Below are 19976 nucleotides of genomic sequence, written 5' to 3' on the forward strand. Positions count from 1 at the left end.
CTCCCTCCCTTGCTCCCTCTCCCCCACAGCAGCCCGGCTTATGGAACTACACACTGGCTTGGCCTCTTTGCACATTTTCGTTTCTGGTTCTTACTGCAGTGCCTTCTGGGAGAGGGTTTAAATCCCCTGACTCTCCAATCCCTCTTCATCTATCAAATGCTGCCCCCACCCCCATACACCCTCTCCAAGGCGCGCCAAAAGTCTTAAGACTGTGGAGCCCACCTCTCATCTCAGCTACAGAGTGCTCGGGGTCTGAAGGCACCATTTTTTGCACTCATGCCTGCCTTGCTTTCTCTGAATGTGGGGAATTTTGCTTCTTGCCTCACACAGACAGTAAGCAGGGATCCGGTCAACCTTGCATATCAGCATCTCTAGCTGAACTCAAGGAGTTCAAGAAAGATTGGATGATGGACGGATAGAAGGGTGGGTAGATGGAAAGAAGGAAGGGTGGGTCGGTGTACTGATGGATGGATGGATGGATGGAAGGAAGGACTGACGGTAGATGAAGGATTGAAGGTGGGCGAGTGGATAGACGGATGAATAAACACACACAGATATTCCCTTCCCTCAACACAGGCTAAATGGGAAAGAGAGTCAGAGAAGGCGAGCACTGCAAAAGGGAGGTCAGCAGTGTCTCACGTGGCCAGAGCACTGGACCTGAAGCTGCAGAGCTGAGGCTGAGGCTGTGTGACCTTGGGTATCTCACCCAACCTCAGCAAGCTTCTGTTCCCATGTCTGTAGTAAGACGGGGTGCTAGCTCCCCGTAGGATGTTTTATGGTGTGAATGAGAAGGGATTTCTTTGAAAACTAGCTGCTGACGTCGTTGGGCTGTGAGCTCACTGAGGACAGTAGCTCCTCCTTCCACACTGCCGGCCCCCAGCAGTGCCCGGGGAGCCTCTGTGGCCACCCAGGGGCTCTGGAGACCAGAAGGGCTACCCCATATCTAGGCTCAGCCTGAGGGGCTCCAGCAGGCTTAAGGAGCCAGTGACTCTGCCTGTCGCCATCAGCGAAGTGGAAATGGTTGGGCAGATCACAAGAAAAGTGACATCACAGGGGAGGAAGCTGGCAGGAGGCAGGTTCCCGGAAAGGGGGAAGCCTGTGCTGTATTGACGCCCTGTCAGAGCTGGTTCTGTGAAACCCAGCCGCTGCTGGCCGGATCTCACGAGGTCAGCTCCTTCCCCCGCATCCAGGCCACTCAAAGGGCATGAGGCCTAGGCCAGGGAGAAACTGGGGAGGAAAGAGGGAGGTGGGAGGAAGGCAGTAAGGGCTCAGAGGAGGAAGGTGACATGCCCAAGGATGCCTCGCCAATGGAGGGAGCCCAGCCAGCCTCTCCTCATCACCATGCTGGCACTGAGGGGTGAGACCCCCTCTCCCCCAACCTACCCTCTGTCGCTCCTCGTCAGTGGCCATTCTGTGCATCCCCCTCCCTACAGATCCTGTGCCTGGAAATCTACACCCTTCCCCAGACCTCTCATGTCTCTGCCACCCACACAAGCAGATTTTCCAACAAATGCTTATTCAAAGAATTTCCCAGCAACTACATGGGCTGATGGTTATCAAAAAAGATCAGAACTAGAGGAAACGGTTTGCCCAGTGCTTGCAATCTGGAGGTACACTTCTGCCTCCCCTTTTGCACTCAGACGCGGGCAGGAGCCTAGGGGCAGGGGCCGCGAGTCTCTCCTAGGGACCCTGACCCTTACAAAGGTCTGCGAAGACAGAGCTGGGACTTCCCGGGTGGCTCTCAGATGTGGCGAGAGACAGAGCAGTGGTCAGTACCCTTAGAAGGGCGCCTCGCCCATGGGAGGGAACAGCTGACACGGCTGCCCCGAGGCTCTGAGGGGAGACTGCACAAGTGTGCGTGTGCACACTCTCACAGACACACGCTCACAGGCCCACACGCCCTCACGCATGCTCTGGATCTTACTGCTCAACCCTGTTTTCTCTAGTTATAAGCTGGGCGATTTTGTGGGAATGCCTTTGCTTCTCTGTGCCTCGGCCCCTCATAGGTCTATGAAGGAAGCGTGGGGCCAGCTCCCTCTCCAGGTTGCTGAGGATGAAGAAAACGGCACCCGAGCTCAGGGCCTGCCTGGTGCAGAGTCAGGAGCCAGTCCTGAATGTATGGTTGGTGCCTTCTTGAACTGGGCTTTATCCCAGCCTCCAGGAGCCAGCATCCTCTAGCCATCATTTCAGTTACTCTTCCCTGGATGAGAGGTCTGCTTCATGCCCATTTTTCAAATGGGCTACTTGAGGCTGAGAAAGGTGAGTCCTTGCCAAATAGAAGGAGGGGAGCCAGGACTTGAATCCTGCTTTCTTGTTTCAATAGCTAAACTCTTTCTACCTCTCCAGCCCAACTTGGAATGACATTTCATTAGGAACTAATAAACACAACTTACTGGGAGACATCTTTCTGATGGGTAAATAATAAAAAGTTACGGCCTTGGGCTGGCCTAACTCTTGTTTTATAGATAAGGAACAGGATGTACCCAGAGTTACATGCAAAACCAGGTGGACAGGCTTCCCTGAGCACATCCTTATCACCCCAGCCTCCCCTCTGTCGCTCCTTGTCAACGGCCAAGGTGGATGAGGCTTCAGAAGGGTGGGGGCGGGGGGTGGGAGCGCCAGGCCCTGTTGGGCTTCACCTCCCCACCCCACCTGCCACTTCAAGACAAAGAGACAAGGACAAGAGGCCAGGGACTTCCCTGGTGGTCCAGTGGTTAAGAACCTGCCTTCCAATGGAGAGGATGTGGGTTTGATCCCTGATCAAGGAACTAAGATCTCACGGGCCACAACAAGAGACGTCAGTGCGCCACAACTAGAGAAAGTCACAGGAAGACCCAGCACAGCCAAAAATAAATAAATAAAATTAATAATAAAAGGACAAGTCCTTAGTCCTCCCTTGGCCTCAGTTTTCCCACCTGTACAATGGGTAAAGATAGGGTTCAATGGCCAGCCCAGCCCACTTTTCTGTAGCTCAACGGTGCTTTGAGACACTAGGGTGGGTGAGACTCCTCCAATTTTGGTAGATTCTGCCACAGTGCCTGAAATTTCACCATTGCTGCATCATTCCTTCTGATGAAGACTCTCCCCATCTGTGGTCCCCCCTGGAAACCCAAGGGCAACTCATGAAGTCCTGCCACCTAGGGCCCCCACCTCTGCCCAACCCTCCTGGCTGCGTCAGGGAGGCAGACAGGAGGCCCTCCAGGGGAGCACGGCGTGGACCACTGTGTCCCGCTGTTCCCATGGTGTGCATGGGAGAGGGGCCCTGACTCTGGACCCATCTGGGTACCACTTAATCCCACTGAGCCTTGGTTTCCTTCTCTGGGAAATGGAATGATGATACTGCTGACATAACAGGCTGTCAGGCCAGTGAACTGAGGCCCTGTGCTGAACACCAAGCAGGCAGAATGGGGCACCTGATGCCAGGGCCCACCTCCCAGCCCATGGAATAGCCTTGGGGGTGGGAGGTACGTGAAGAAGCATCAGACCCAGGGCCCTTCTGTCTTCCTAGCTCCTCTTTGAGATAGCAGATTCACCTCTAGGGCTGAGAAGGCAACAGGAAAAGGTATTAATCTCATTCGGAGGACCATGAATCAAGGACCACTCTCAAGGTCACTCTGCGGGCTCCCGATGCTGAGTTGGGGGTCAGCCCAGTCATCCTCAATCTGCGTGGCCCCAAGCCGATGCGGAGGGCCCTCATGGAGCTCCATGAAAGATCAAGGCAGTCAAGCCCAGAAAGGCCACCCACATGCTGGGGCCTGTGGGACAAGATGCCTTCTGCTCTCTAAAAAGCACAGGGCCAGAGTCACACCACCTGACATCACCCCCAAATAGCACAGGCCCAAACTCACATTGTTGGCATGTCTTCTTTTCCCTTTTAATCACAGTCCCTGACAGCTTCCCAAATCCCTGGAAAGGATGGTGACGAGTTGACGAGTCAACGAGTGTAGCCAAATCCCTGTCCCCCTTTGTCTGGCTGATGCTTTTCAATAGGATCAACCAATAAGCAAAACCCAAGCGTGGGTGAACATGAACATTACCCCCAGAATCCAAGAATTCCAGAGTCCCAGAACTTTCCAATTTTAATGTATTGGAATCTTTGATACTGAAAATCCGTGAAACAAAGAAATCAGGAATCTTGCACGTTAGAATCCCAGCCTCTCATAGACCCCTAGGACCTCAGGGTTGGAAGGAAGAGCAGAAGGCCAACCTGAGATGAGATGTAAAATCTTCTCTTGGGCATTCTTGGTCCCCAGGTGGGGAGGGGGTTCCCTAGTTCTGCGAGGCTACTTTGAGACCCCTTCTCTCTCCCCAAGCCTCTGCCCCACCCTTGCAACAATGGTGCCATGCCAAGATGTTCTGCTGCTGCCCTTTGTGCCTCCTACTCCCCTCCTGCCTCATCCCCTCCCAGTGACGACCCGTGCCTGAGCCATCCTCTCCCGCTACGGGATGCTCCCGCACAGTATGTAGACACAGAGCGCCTCCCATTGTACACATCCCCTCCCTGAACACCCCGGTCCACTGTCTCTCTGCAAACCAGGGGAAACTCACCTGCAATGTCTGCATTTCCCACCTCTCCACCCACCCCACTCCTCTGAGACTGCCAGGACCACCTGTGGTCCTCAGGGGGCCAGCCCCCCTCCTCCTACTGATCAAACTGCATTCATGCTGACCAGAGGACGGTCTGGCTCTGCCGCACCCTGCCCACCTCTCCAAAGGACTCAATTCTTCCCCAGGAACTCTGTCACCAGGGGGCCAAGGGTAGGACAGAGAGCAGGACCAGCATCCCACGAGGGATGCGGGCGACTCAGGTGGCTTCGGAGAGTGGTCAGGTTAGCAGAAGTCGCGTGGACTCAGGCTAAGCAGTGTTGAGGCCCAGAAGCTGCTTTATTTTGACCAACAATGGGGGGCAGGATAAGGGATGGTACTGGGGTGGATTTAGGAAAGGTGCCCCAGCACTGCTGAGTCCTATGACTCTGCATCATCTCATTTAAGGATTCGGGGTGCCAGGCAGTGGGGTGACAGTACCTACAACAATGAAACCATTTCACTCTAACGAGGATCAGCATCCAAGGTGACTGATGACAAATGTGTGTCTGAGACCTCTGAGTGGTAGGAGGCGAGGCTGGGGCTGGAGCTGGACAGGGGTCAAGAGTAAGGCAACAGGCTGACCAACCCCACCTATGCTCTATTCCCATGATGCCCCTCTGAGATTCCACACTTGAGCTCCCAAGGGAGGTTACCTGCAGAGAAAGGGAGGGGGTCCAGGGGGTGGGTACCTTCTGTTTTGGATGGTCCACTGGCCTTGGGTGCATGGCATGTCGTATTTCTGCCTCCGCAGTGCATAGGCGTCAAACCAGAGAGCCAAGCCGTAGTCCAGAGAGGGCACCTAGGACAGAGGAGCCGGTCACTAGGGGGCCCACGGGTGTGGCGGCACCGATGGCCCCATCTCCCAGGAGCACAAAGCAGGAAGGAGGCCTGCCAACATAGAGCGCTGGCTGGGGCTGAGGTCTGTCAGTCACTCAACCATCAAGTGTCGCCATGGCCAAGGGACCCATCCCACCCACCCCAGAGGGACTAGTACCCAGGGGGCAGCCTGGGTCAGAGGCAGAACAGTGCTCCCCTCCCAGCTGGGGTCCCTGGAGGTCTATAGGGTGCTGTGGGCAGAGGGTAGGTGGGCTCACCGTCAGGTGCCAGGAGCAGTGGGTGCTGGGTGAGTAGTAGCTGGGGAAGTACGGTGTGCTGAGGACACCCTGCGGCTCCAGCCGGCCCTCCAGGGTCAGGTTCACCTCGCAGGCTGGGCCCAGAGAACAGAAGTTACAGAGGGTTCCTCAGCCCCGCCCCACTGCACCTGCCAGCAGGTGGGGGGCAGCTGAAACCCCACCACCCTGACTGCCACTAAACAGTACAGCCTAAAGACTGAGTGTGAATGCATGAACTTGGGCCTCAGTTTCTCCCTCTGTGAAATGGGGACAATAAAAGTACATACTTCATAGGGTAGTTGAGCAGATTACACAGACATGGCATGTAGTAAATGCTCAATAAATGTTCGCTACTGACATCAGCTGTGCAGCCCTTGATCATTTACTGAACGTGTTCACTGCTGCGCCAGCCTCACGGTTACAGGGACTGGGGAGAAAGAACCATTCCCCTTTTCAAAGATGATGAGGTTCAGAGAAAAGGAGCAACTTGGATGAGGTCACACAGTGAGAGGGCGAGGGACGGGGAGCAGCTGTGTCCTCAGCTGCCCTGACACCTCCCATGGAGCCAGGGTCCCTAAAGCCCTCCTTCCCCTCCCCATCGAGCTGTATCAGAGACGCCCATGAGAACGGGCCGACTGTGGCACTTCTTCAACCCCAGAGACTCCCAGAGGGTCACCTGTGGATCTGGGTGCCCAACAGGAGACCAAGAGGGTGGAACCAGGGGAGGGAGGGCAAGTGGCAGAGGAAGGGAAAGGGGGCAGGCCCTGTGTCCTCGGCGTAACCCTCCCTCCACGGAGCCCGGGAAACTTCAAGTTTTGCTTTGTCTGCCCAGAGGCGGCTGATTGATGATAATTGATGGTGATGATGACAGTCAGGAGGCGTGAAGGGTGGGGCCTGCTCTTCCTGAGAAAGCAGGTGGTGGAGGGGGATTCGGAAGCAGGAGAGACTGGGGAAGGCTCAGAGGGGCAGCCCGGGCACCCTTTCCCATGAATCGCCCGCCTCTGAACACCCTTTCCCTGCCATCTCTAGGGACAAATGCGCTGACCTTTAGTGTGAGAGGGTCGTCTGGGGGACCCCACTCTCCACGCTCAGCCAGGGTGCGCACAGAGGGAGGAGGGGCAGGGGAGGGGACCGGGAGAGGAGACAGCCAAGGAGGGAGAGAAGAGAGAGGAGGCAAAGAGGCAAGTTGTCTGCAAGAGGGCAGGAGAGAGGATGAGGTGAGGAGGAGGGAGGAAGCATCGGTGGGGCAGGGGCAGGGGTGGTGGAGCCAGAACAGAGAGAGATAAAGGGGCTCAGAGGGGTGGGTGTGAGTTTGGAGAGCAGAGAGGCTTCCAGAACCTTCCCTCCCCCATCCCATCTCCAACCAGAGCAAAGAAGGGGAAGGCAAGCCCAAGGAACACCCGTGGCTTCTGCCGCTAAGCCCCTCTCCTCCCCGAAGGACTCCTGACCCCTCACCCTGGAAGGTCACAGGCTGCACGGAGAGCACGAAGGGGTCGTAGTAGCTGTGAAGGCCCTTCTTCCAGACCACCGCCATGATGGCGCCTGAGGCCAGGACCTCCACCACAGGCTCCTGGCGACTGCAGCCGTAGACCCTGGTGGGACAGAGAAAGGTGACGAGGAGGGGCGGGGCCTGGGAAGGACATCTGGGAGGGCTGTGGGCTGCCCAGAAGAACAGATGAGGAGGGACTGGGAGCCTGTACATCTGAGTCTATGGCCAGGCTGCTGTGTGTCCTCAGGCAGGTGTCTAACCCTCTCAGAGGGCTCCTATAAGGGTCAGTCCAGCTCCTCAGAGGAGAGAAGACAAGGGGTTTCCCAGACTTCTGGAGCTTACAGTTCCACTGTGACTGCTGACTCCTGTCCCATAGCACCCCTCCAGCCCCTCAGAATCCCCGTGACCCCTGAGTGCCCAGCCTATGCCCTGTAAGGAGACCAGACTGGCACCTATGTGGGCCATGCCCTCTGGCTGACCATACCTAACTCCCGGCTCTCCTGGCTGGAACAGAGAGAACACAGGTGTACAGTCTGGTGATCCCCTGGGTACCCCAGGACTCTACCCAGAGCTTGGCTTGGGGGAGGCACAGGAGAAATAACCATATCTTAGAATTCTAGACTCAGGAATGTCAACCGTGATAAAGTTCTTCAGGGATTGTCAAGGTTAACTGCTTGGTTACCAGATGGGGAAACTGAGGCTCATGAAGCTGCCAAGGCCCCACTCTGGGTCCACAGCACAGACAGACCCATGCTGGGCACTGCCTGTGATAGCGACTGGCACTCCCACAATGTCTGTGCCCCCATTCAACCCATTTCAGGGTACGATGCTCCAGGCTTCCCCCTCCCTCACTGTTGGCCAACCTCTGCCAAACTTCCTCTTGACTCAGAATTCTCTGGAGCAGTAGACCAATTCCTAGGAAGCTAGTAACCCTGCCTCCCCTGGAGGGAGTGCGCCGGCATCCAGCAGGGAGGTACTGCCTGCCTGACCTGTGCCAGCTCTGAACTCGACCGGTGTGAGGGGACGGCAATGGGGGGACTGCAGGCACCCAGGCAAATGCGAGAAACCTCAAGCACAGCCTCAGAAGCACCATCCACACCAGCCCTGGGAACCCTGCTGCTGGCGAGGGAAGAGTGACCAATGCCAGAAATTTCCTCAGCAGAGTCTTGGTGCCCCAGCGTCCTGGAAGGGTCCTTTCCCCTGGCCTCGGCTCACCCAGGAGGCGCTCACCCCTCCCTGGTCCTCCTGCTTCGACCATCACCAGCTTGTTGTCACTGCTGGCCCACCCCCCCCCAACCCTCCTACACCACGCCTCCACTACTCCTCTCCTTCAGGAGGTGGGAGATAAGATATAAGAGGTCACCTTTAATCCTCACTTGTAATGGGGATTTCTTTTCATTTACTTAAGCAGCTGAGCCCTTGTTGTAACTAAAATGAGCTGAAGGTTGATGGAGACCCCACCAGTTCCCCCTACCACCCTACGCCCCTCGCTCTGTGTTCCCATCACCCCTAAGGTACCCCTCTCATGGTACGGGATGAAAGTCTGAGGACTCCCCTCAAGTCCTGTCTGATCCACCGTTCTACACCTTCTCTGAGGGCCTGAGACAGCAGTCAGATCCCCTCTCCAGTAGCAGGCTGAAGGGGGCACTTGGAGAAGCCCCAGGGAAAGCCCTGAAGTATCCCCACCCTCATCAGGCCTGGAAATCAGCTGGTGTCTGGCTTCTCTGCTTCCCAGAGCCCTCCAGGAACCCAGCCTACACACAGCCTAGACTGCGGTCAGCTCATGGCAGTGGGTGGAGCCGCAGATGACAGGCAGCCTCAGAGCCTGGAGAATCAGAGAAGCCCTGGGGGAGGTGGCCGGGGAGACCCTCACTCAGCTCACCCTGCAGGACTGCCCTGGACCCAAACATGCAGGTCGCACCCCCATCGGGCTTGGAAGCTGGTGCCCAAGCAGGACAGAGAAGGCAGCAGCCTGGTGCCCCAGGGTCTCCCCCAAGCTCCTGTAGCCCCCTGCCCCATCCCCACCCTGTGGGAAGGCGACCAGGCTCCTGGAGGCCAAGGCCATTTCCAGCCCCTTCATGGGCTCCCCAAGGCCCACTACTTGCCTGTCTTCAGCATTCCACATCTTATCCTGAAGTTCTTCTCTTCTGCTCAAGAACTTTCCATTAGTTCCCCACTTACCAAGTATTAAAGATCAGATTATCCCTTGCATTCCATGCCCTTTGTGACCTCGCCCCAGCTAGACTGTACATAATGATAAGTAATAATGGCTAGCAGCTGCTGGAGGTTTAATGGAAACATCGAACGTTTGGTAATAGTGGACAGCATGACTGTGTGTAAAGATCTTGGCCCAGATATGATTGAAATCCTCTCAATAACCCTGCAATGTAGGAATGGCTGTGCACCCATTTTACAGGTGAGCAAACTGAGGTTCAGAAAGGCAAAGTAACTTGCCTTAGGGCACATAGCTAGGAAGCAGTAGCGTAGGGTTGGAAGTCAGGGACTGCCAGACTTCAGAGCATTCTTACAAGATCATGTCACCTCCCAGAGCTGAGCTTAGAGATCGTCTAGTACAACTGCTTTGTTACAGATGGGAACACGGGCTGGGGGAGGAGAAGGGGATTGCCCAAAGTACACAAGCACTTCCACTCTTCTCTCGCCATCTCCCTCTGGCCTCACTGTCTCCCAGACGCCAACTACAGGGCCCAGGGTCACCCAGCCCCTTGTCTCAGAGCACTGGGTGTGGCTTTGACTTCACACCATCACCCCCTTCCCAACCTTCCCCCCACCACCTCCCCAGGGACTCACGAGGTGATGAGCCTCCTCTCGAGAGGCCCCGCCGCGTCATACATGGCCAGCCGGTCCCGGCAGTCAGCCAGCTTCCACTCGAGCCGGAGTTTGAGCATGAGATCCTGGGGGCCCTGAAGGTGCCACAGGCAGCTGGAGGCCAGGGTGTCGGGCCCCTTCAGCCGGAGGACCTGGCCCTGGCCCACGTAGCTGTAGCGGTAGCAGCCTGGAGTGGGGAAAGGGACAGGCCCCCTGACCCCTGTTAGCTGGGAGGAGGGACTCAGTTGGGGGGCAGCCCACCAGGTCCTCACCTGGGCAGGGGTGGGGTGGGGAGAGGGGCTGGACGGGGGTCAGCCCAGAGGCCCTCTGCCCCAGCTCCCTGTTTCCCCACTGCTTTCATCTCCAGCCTCCTCATCCACACATACATTCATTCCTCCCCTTCACGCTCACCAGACCAGGCGAATGCTAGAGAAAGGGTCGGTCAACTGCCCGGGCGTGACAAGAACAGCAGGGAAATATACAGACGCTGAAATGAAGTGAAGTCACTCAGTTGTGTCCGACTCTTTGCAACCCCATAAACTGCAGCCTGCCAGGCTCCTCTGTCCATGGGATTTTCTAGGCAATAGTACTGGAGTGGATTGCCATTTCCTTCTCCAGGGGATCTTCCCAACCCAGGGCTCGAACCCGGGTCCCCTGCATTGTAGACAGGCGCTTTACCACCTGAGCCACCAGGGAAGTCCAAAACTTACTTGGGAATGTTTACGTGGGTCTATTTCTGCTTTCTGTATTTTGCTCCATTTATTGATGTGTTTTCATGTGTGTGTGTTAGTCGCTCAGTCATGTCTGTCTCTTTGCAACCCCATGGACTGCAGCCCGTCAGGGTGCTCCATCCATGGGATTCTCCAGGCAAGAATACTGGAGTGGGTAGCTATTCCCTTCTCCAGGGGATCTTCCCGACCCAGGGATTGAACCTAAGTTGCCTTCAGTGCAATCAGATTCTTTACCACCTGAGCCACCTGGGGGGGCGGATATCTCGGAAGTGAGGGATCTCAGGGAAGTCCGGTGAAGGGTGGGGGGGCGCATCACAGAGTGAGCACAGGGCTGCAGGCTAGGGTGGGCAGGGGCCTTGGAGGCAGGAGGGCACGCTAGAGGAGGGAGGCAGGGCCCCCTCACGCCCAGGAGAGAAGCCTTTTGGTCCTGCAGATGACAGCCATGGAAGGTTACGTGAGGATGGGACACGACTGGGCTTGGGCCACAGACTCCTCTGGCTGCTGAGAGCAATGCCGAGGAAACCAGGAGACCAGCAGGATGGCCAGGCAATAAGGGGAGCCGGCTCAGGGCTGCATTTCGCACGGAGAGAAGGGAGTGTGTTCCAGTGGGGCTGGGAGGCAGCCAGGTGGAGGAAGTCAGCTCAAGCTAGTGATCCTCAAACAGCGTGAATGAAACAGATTGCACTTGGCAGGCATTTTGATACATGCCCAGAAGTGAACCAAGTGCCATACACTCACAATCTCATTCAACGGCTCCATGAAATAGTTTCTATTATTGTCCCCCTTTTACAGACCTGGGCCAGGCAGATCTAGGTTCACAGAATCTCCACCTGATCTTCCTTGGGCCTCAGTTTTTTCCTCTATAGAATGGAGGCAGTGGTGATCCTTGCTAGGTTGTCACAAAGCTTAAGGAGGGTGCATGCTTGAACACTCAGCATAGTGCCTTGCACAGGCATGCATGCTCAGTCGCTTCAGTCATGTCCAACTCTTTGCGACCCCATGGACTGTGGCCCACCAGGCTCCTCTGTCCAAGGAATTCTCTAGGCAAGAATACTGGAGTGGGTTACCATTTCCTTCTCCAGAGAATCTTCCTGACCCAGGGATCGAACCCGGGTCTTCTGCATTGCAGGCAGATTCTCTACCACTGAGTCACCTGGGAAGCCTTGCACATAGCAGGTGCTCAATACAGGTAGTGACCATTCTTCTTTAGGTAGGTGTGGGGGAAAGGGAGAAGGTGGAGCTGGGAAGAAACTCCTAGGACTTCTCACCCTTCGGCTGGTCACACTTGAGGCTCAGAGGTAACCTGTCCCGCTGGCTGCCCTCGCTCCTCCCCTGCTCCATCACACCTGTCTGCGTCCACACCCCAGCTGTGCTGCCTCTCTTGCAGTTCTCCACGAGCTTTGAATGCAGCGCTAGACGCTGCACAGCAGTATCGCCTCTACCATTCACTCATTCTTCATAGCTGATGGGCACCTGTACTGTGCTGGACTTAGGCTCCAAGGACCAGTAGTGAACCTGGGCCGTAAGTATGTCATTTAAACCTCACCTTGAGCTATAAAGAAGGGAGGATGCGTGCTCTGCCAGGAACCAGAAGGGATGTGGGAACCGGCCCCGGATGTGAGAGGCAGCCTGCTGTGCCGGGAGTTCACACTCTGTATGATTGTTCTGGCACCACCTGTTACTGCTGTGTGACTTCGTATCAGTTGTTCAGTCACTCTGAGTTCTGTCAAATGGACATAATGCTAATCCCTGCCCCACCTCTTTCTCTGCGTGGTTCTGAGAACCAGGAAGGGTGCGGAGGTGAAGGGCCAGGCTTGGCTCTGACTGCTACCACTTGCTCAGCTCCCTCCTCCTGATGACCCCTGGCCATCCTGACCCCAGCTGTGGAGCTGATCTCTCTAGGGAGAGATCCCCTGACATCGCCAAGGGGAAGGGAGAGGGAGCCTGGGGAAAGGTGCCTGGCATTTGTATTCTTTGAATCTTGCTCCAAGCTGATGCTTGCTTTTGCCGCTTTCATAATTACTTTTTTGTATGAAGCTGATCAAGGGAGTGCTGGTCTCTGTTGATCATCAGAAACACCTTTAGGGAGGCTGGGAGAAAGTAAATGAAGCTCCTGCGTATTCTCCTCGCTGCCCTTTGCTCATGCTCCTCCCTCTACCCAGAGTGTCCTTTCCCCACTGGATCTGACCGATTCCTCCCCATCCCCCAATCCTGAGCCTCCCTCCTCCAGGAAGCCTTCTAGGACCTCTCTAGTCAGGAGCACCCCTTCTTCCCTCTAGAGACACATCCCTTCCTCTGCTTTGGATCACAGCCCCGGGGGTCCACCTCTGTCCCAGGGCAGAATGGTTCCCTTTCTGCACTGCCCCCGGGACCTCTATTCTTGCCCTGGCGCTTGGTGCTGTGAGATTCTGTTTATGTGTTTGTCTCCCTCGTGGGGTTCAGAGCTCCTCTGAGGGCAGGGGTGAGGACACGGTCAGCTGGTGTCTCCAGAGCCAGCGTGGGGCCTGGCAGGGAGAAAGTGCCCCCAAAGCCTACTTAGAGGACTTGAATTGTCATACTTGCCCCATGAGACACTGTGCTCTGGGAGGGCAGGGGCTGTAGACATGTACTGAACCAAATAAGGATAATTATAAAGCAACTGCCAGAAACCTGGGGACATGTGAACACAGCACAGGCAAGCGCAATGGAAAGGCCTGTTTGAGACCAAGGATCAGGGCAATGTGTGCACCAATGCGGTGTCAGATGCTGCACATTAATAAATATAGACAGATTAATTTCTTGTGCTCTCCTTTAGACATGAGGGAAAATCCTACTGCTTCCCTCATTGGTGAGTTAAACAAATCTTTGACATGTGCTCATATCTTTGTATGAGAATCATGATTTTAAGTATTTGAAAACTGTCCTTTGACCCCATCACCTCCATCTACCAAGGAAGTAAGCCTTTGACTAGCCACATGGGAGGACAGGAAGGTCAGAGAAGGTACAACCAGGATTTCAACTCTGCCTCCCTAGGCAGAAGAGGAAGAATCTGGGAATTTAGGCGATCTTGCTCAGAGCCACAGGGTACAGCAGTAGCCCAGGCAGTGCACTGCCCAATTCCGGACGTCAGCAGTCACACAGCCTACGATGTGGACAGCACTCCTCGGTGGCCCTGCTGGTGCTCTGCTTCCCAGGGCTCAGTAGGAAGACTGGAGCCTCCTGGAGAAGCAGAGGGGACTCTAGCAATAGGGCATGGGGATGGGGTGGGAGGAGAAGACAGATTAGCCCGACTGGCTGAGAAAGGGAAGGAAAAGATGGAGGGAGTATCCTTACCTGTGACAGAAATAGCTCCCAAGACCAAGTTTCAAAGCCAAAGTGACTGATATACCTCAAATCGACAAGATTATTTTCTACCATCAGTGGAAACATAAGATTTCAAAACAGAAGAAATGGAATTCCATGAGAGAAAAGCAGGGTCACATTGATGTGCAACTAAATCTGCTACTCACTCACATCCCACACATGAAACACACACACTTCTGTGCAAACACACACTTTGTTCACACGTGCACAACACCTCCTCCCCCCAGAGGCCCCCAGTCCTGCTCAGGACCTGTCTCTGAGTCTATATTATCATGCCCCTTGGGTGACCCCAGACCAGTGCCCCTTGCACCCAAAGAAGCCGTGTGGTCCCCTGACACTCAGCCAAACCGAGAAAAATACCAACTCAAAAGGCAAGTGGAGAGAGAAAACCAAGTGGCGTACCCAGCGTGGAATTCAGTGCAACTATGTCTTTCACGCTGGCTTCTGTTAAAAGGAAACGAACAAACAAATGAACAGAGAGAATAAATAAATGAAATGAAAATAAAAATAGAAGAGACTATCAGAGCCTGCCTGAGACTGACCCTGACTGCCCACCGTCCCCCATGACCCACCCCTCCGTCCTGGCTCCTGGCCACTGGGGCTGGGGGTGGGAGGGGCCATCCCGAGAGCATCCCATTCCTGGAGGCAGGCTTGCTGGACCTCGCCAGACCGTCCCATGTTCCTGTCTCCAGTACTGACCCAGGATCACCAGGCCCTCGGGGTCCACCTCGTACTCGGTCCGATAGGGAGCGGGGACCGAGCTGTTGGCAGCAGACAGCAGCTCCTCCGCCAGCAGGGCCCGCACCACGTCGGGGCTCAGCATTGGCCGGCGGTGCTCCGGGATTTGGAGGATGAACCAGAAGAAGCAGGTGAATGGTCCTTCCCTGGGGCAGGCGGAAGTGAGAGGGGCTGGGGGAGGAGCCTGGAGTGTGGGCCCCACCCAGCCCCCGGCTCCTGGTGAGAGTTAGAGGGGGCCGGCAACTGTGGCTCATGTGATGGGCATGGAGCCAGGCATCCCTTTTCATCTTCACGTGGAAACCTAACACCCTCTGAGGGAGGAGCTCTGGAGAGGCCCACCCATTTCACAGATAAGGAAATTGAGGCGTGAGAGGTTAGGTTACATATCACAGACTCTGTTATAAGTGAATGGGACCACGGCACTCCCCACCCCTACTACTTCTCCGTGGTCTCATCTGATACCTGTCAGGCCCTTGATAAAGACACCACAGTCACTGTCTAGTATAATCCCTGCCACACCATTGTTTTCATTCTACAGATGAGAAACCCGAGTTCAGTGAAGGGAGGTCACATGCAGGAATCCAAGTTTCCTCTGTGTCTCAGTTTCCCCATTTTAATACATGAAGGCGTTGCATCAGAAGCCTACAGCATCCCCTCCCATTCTCCAAGTCACAGGCTCTAGCAAAGGCTGATGAGGGTGGGAGGTGCTCAAGAAGACTCACCCAAAGGAGTAGACGGCACTGGAGTTGTAGTAAGTACCTAGGGGGGTGCTGGCAATGAGCTCCTTGAGCTAAAAGGAGGGAAAACAATCAGAGTCCCCTCTGCAGAAACCCTCTCCTACCCTGGGACACCCTTTGACCCTCCCACAGCCCTCCTTGACTGAGGAATCTGTAGGATAGAGAGGCTTGCCCATGGTCACACGGTGGGTGATGACAACAACAGGGAACAAACCTCATTCAGTCTGTATTTCCCTCCCCTTGCACACAGGCGGGCTTCCCTGGTGGCTCAGTGGTGAAGAATCTGCCTGCCCCTTCCACTAGCTCTGAACTTGACCAGATTACCAGTGGCTTCTCCCCCTCCATCAGATCACTCCTTGACTCTGAGAAGCTCCCCCTGGGCTTCTGAGTCCCCTCCTTAGGCCTAACCACCAGCCACGGGGGCTCAGACAGTTGGTCTTCGCACATGTTCAATGGCAGTGCTGCTGCGGGGTGGAATGCAGGATCGTGGGTTCTTAAAGAGCTCTGAGTGGCACAGAGCTAACATCCGCACGCTCTCATTTTAACCCCACGACAACCCTGCAGACAGGCACTGTTGTTATCACTCCACTCTGCAGAAAAGGAAAGAGAGTCTTGGGTGGGTCTCCCCGAAGCAGGTCCTGAGGCAAGTGGTTTATTTGCAGGTGATCCCAAGGCACGTCAGTGGGGAAGGAGATAGGCAGGAAGGCAGCCAACATGGCTGCGAGGGTTCCGGGCAGAGCTGTAGGTGGCTGAGGAGCAGATCCAGCAGGGATCTCTGAGAGACTGTGGTGGAGGTGGTGCGTTGGTCATTAAGTCATGTCTGACTCTTACGACCCCATGGACTAGGAACCTACCAGGCTCCCCTGTCCATGGGATTCTCCAGGCAGGAATACTGGAGTGGGTTGCCATTTCCTTCTTCAGGGGGTCTTCCCGACCCAGGGATTGAACCCGGGTCTCCTGCATTGCAGGCAGATTCTTTACCAACTGAGCTATGAAGGAAGCCTGAGAGACTGTGGGAGCATCTTCAGAACTGCTCTCCCCAGGAGCTGAGGGGTCCACCTTCTCTGTCTCTTGTGCCTGAGGGTTGCTGCTGGGAATTACTCCTCAGCACTTCCGGCCCACCCTGCTGGACAGGTGCTGGCTGTGAGGGAGACCATCCCCAGTGCATAAGCCACTGTTAGGAGGAGAAGGGGCGTGGGTGGGTCCTGGCAGCATCCTTAACGCTGCCCTAATTTTCAAAGGTCATGCTTCTACTAAGTGGCAAAATCAGGATTTAATCCAAGTGCAATTTGACTCCAGAGTCCACTAGCTTTCCCACCAGTCTACACCGTCTCCCTTCCATGGTGCCTAGAGCAGGGCTCTGATCCTAATGAGTGTTCTGGATGGATTCACCCACTGCCTGGACACGGTCAGGCCCCTCCCCTCTCCCTTCTCATCCCCACCATCCTTCCTACCATCTTCTGAGCTTTGGCAGTTTCACTGCGGAAGGCACTGGACTCCCGGCGGGCAAGGTCCTGGGAGAAGTGGCGATTGAGCACGCGGAGGCTGCCTGAGTACACCTGGCTGACTGTCACCTCTGCCTTGTACCCTGCCCAGGAAGAAACCAGCAAAGGTTAACCAAGGGAGTAGATGGGGATGGTTCCTGTGTCCCCTACTCCTTCTCCTGCCACCCTGAACCCTCAACACAGCCTCCAGCATCTTGGGCCTCCAAGGCACCATCATCACTGCCATCATTTTTGTCATTGTCATTCAGAGTTTGTGTAGTGACAAATTGGCCGCACAGAGGCAGGGGGGACAGAGGCCTACGGGTGGGTGGTGTTCCAGGGGCTCCCAGGCAGAAGTTGACCCAGTGATCAGTCTAGGACATGGATACCAAGAAACCCAGCTTGGACCCAGAAGGTCAAGTTCTTGATTTAGCACCTCTGTGTTGTCCACTGAGTTGTCCAGGCTGCGCCTCCTATGAGAGGTGCACTAGTAAACCAAGACAGGCAGGCCTCCCCACGTGGACCTGACAGAGACGGGTAAGACAGGCTTTCCCCCAGCAGCCGTGCAGCCTGTGGGGTTCATCTGCCAGGATGTCTTAAAGGAGGAGCACGAGGTGCTCTTGAGGGTTCATGACAAACCCTAGGCCAGGGTGGCGCTCCATCTGAGACAGGAGGAATGGAGAATAAATTAAGAAGAGGAGAAGCAGCGGAGCATCTTCAGGGCAGAAGGAATAGCATACGCAAAATCTCCACAATGGGGGTCACGGTAAGGACCAGGGCCAAGAGCCTGTTTGGCTGGGGCAATCAGACAGGGGTAATAAGAGGCTGAGACATCAACAGGGCGGGATTTTGGTCTTTCCCTGATGAACAAGGGAAACCATGAAAGGTTTAAAATCAGGGTGATGTCATCAGATTTCCGTTTTGCAAAGATTGTTTTGACTGATGTGAAGACAACAGATTCACAGACCGGACTTTCTAGCCTTATTCAGTCATTTATTCATTCATTCAATGCATATTTATTGAGAACCTGCTATGTTTAGGGACTGGCCTAGAGTACATGGGAATATACCAGTAGGACAGTGAACAGATAATAAAAACAAAAAAACCAGAGCTGTCCTTAACAGCTTCTAGTCTAATAAGAAAGACAGACGATAGACAGTGAACACAGGACATAACATATTAGAGGTGTTAAGTGGTGTGGAAATCAAGGGTTGCTGTGGCTGCAACGTGGAGGCCAGAGAGGAGGGAAGTGGTGTTGGCCAAGTGCATGTTAACCTACAGGGAGAGCATTCTAGGCAGCAGACTGGCAAGTGCAAAGGCCCTGAGGCAGGAGCTTGTCTGCCGTGTTTGAGCAACAGCAAAGATTTGAACAAGGGGAAAGCAGGAGGAGATAGGATAGTGGAGGAAGGGTCACATAGGGCCTTGCAACCCGGGGAGCACTTTGATTTTTGCTCTGAGTGAGATGGGAGCCATGGCAGGCTTTAAGCAAAGAAGTCTGATGATTTGATTCACTTCATAAAACAGTCCCTCTGCCTTTGTGCTGAGAACAGGCTGTGAGCAGGCCCGGGCAGAAGCATGGGGACCTACAGGAGGCTCCTGCAGCCGTCCCAGTGTGAGTGGTCCAGCGGAGCCTGAGCAGGCTGCGAAGGGAAGAGAGAAGTGATTGGGGTCAGGGTATATTTTGGGTTTGCTGGCTGGCAAATGGGGGCTGGGCAGCAAAAGAAAGGAGTAAGGGGGAACATAGGAAGGATAAAATGACCACCACCTGGGATGTTCTCTCCATTTTTTTTCAATTTTAAAGGATTTTCTTAGGTCATGATTTTCTATCTTATTTTATTTTTTAGCACACTTCAAGATATCCAGAACTTCCCTGACCAGGCATTGAACCAAAACCTTCTGCAGTGGAAATAGTCTTAACCACAGGACCACCAGCAAAGTCCAGGTCGCTAATGATGATACGATAAAGTTACAATCATTTCTCAAAATCTCAAACTTCTGAAAAACTTGTCTATAAAGACACATTGCCTCAGAGACATGGAAAATCAATAGTTCAATATCATTTTATGTTAACAACTGGTACAAATCAATTAAAAAGTTAAAGCCCCCTTCAAAATATACTCCAAAGGTAGACTGACAATTTATAAAAGAGTTAACTCTCAGTGAGGTCTGAAATACCCTTAGACATCCTGGAGGAGGAGCAGCGCCTCCAGCCCCCATCCCCTCACCACCACCACCCCGCCCCCACCCACCCTCCCGGTGCACAGTGGAGCTCAAGGGCTGGAAATGCTGGAAATGCTGGAATGCTGGAAATGCAAATTTGGGAATCATCAGGCAATAAGGGCGTAAATGGAGGCAGAGGGGAGGAGAGTCCCTCCAACAGCAAAGACACAGAGAAGAAGCCATCACTGAGGACAAAGAAAGTGTGGGTGCTCCGGAAGCCAAGTGAGGAAAGTGTTTCTAGGAGAAGGGGATGAGGTACGAGTCAAGTGCTGCCTGCAGGTCAAATGCCATAAGGACTGGCCACTGGATTCAGCAGTGACCGTGACAAGTACTCTCGGGGTTATGGGGGTGGGAGACAGGGAGTCAGATTGGAAAGGGTACCAGACAGAGGTGTGGAACTGGAGGGCACAGCATTTTGAAACACCAGGAGTTTGCTACAAAAGGAATCTGAGAAGAGGCTGGCAGGGGGTGGGGAGACCAGAGGGACTGAGTACAGGGCCAAAGAGAAGCACTGTTCCCTGGTGGATGGTGCCCCAGAGGGGAGAGGGCATGGCTGGAGCCGGGCCACTGCATGGCAGAGGGGTGGGATCCAGGCTGGGAGGACAGCAGGCTTTACAAGGCTTTTTGTTTGTTTGGTTGGTTGGTTGGTTTGCTCCCCACCCCCTGACACACCACACAGCATGTGGGATCTGGTTCTCTGACCAGGAATC

General features: G+C 54.7%; 1 protein-coding gene across 2 annotated transcripts in view; it reads right to left on the bottom strand.

Annotated features, from left to right (window-relative positions):
* Positions 1 to 19976, bottom strand: part of TMPRSS6 (transmembrane serine protease 6) — a 49359-nt gene that overhangs the window by 11793 nt on the left and 17590 nt on the right. For both annotated transcript variants that reach the window (XM_042247247.2, XM_042247249.2), the window contains exons 3-10: positions 17017 to 17150; positions 15548 to 15615; positions 14787 to 14971; positions 14490 to 14531; positions 9997 to 10201; positions 7155 to 7291; positions 5682 to 5794; positions 5277 to 5386 (exon numbers count right to left, since the gene is read on the bottom strand). In XM_042247247.2, the coding sequence (XP_042103181.1) occupies positions 5277 to 5386; positions 5682 to 5794; positions 7155 to 7291; positions 9997 to 10201; positions 14490 to 14531; positions 14787 to 14971; positions 15548 to 15615; positions 17017 to 17150 (994 nt within the window). The remainder of the gene's footprint in view (positions 1 to 5276; positions 5387 to 5681; positions 5795 to 7154; positions 7292 to 9996; positions 10202 to 14489; positions 14532 to 14786; positions 14972 to 15547; positions 15616 to 17016; positions 17151 to 19976) is intronic.

Source organism: Ovis aries, chromosome 3 (assembly GCF_016772045.2).
Source record: "Ovis aries strain OAR_USU_Benz2616 breed Rambouillet chromosome 3, ARS-UI_Ramb_v3.0, whole genome shotgun sequence".
Taxonomy (NCBI): domain Eukaryota; kingdom Metazoa; phylum Chordata; class Mammalia; order Artiodactyla; family Bovidae; genus Ovis; species Ovis aries.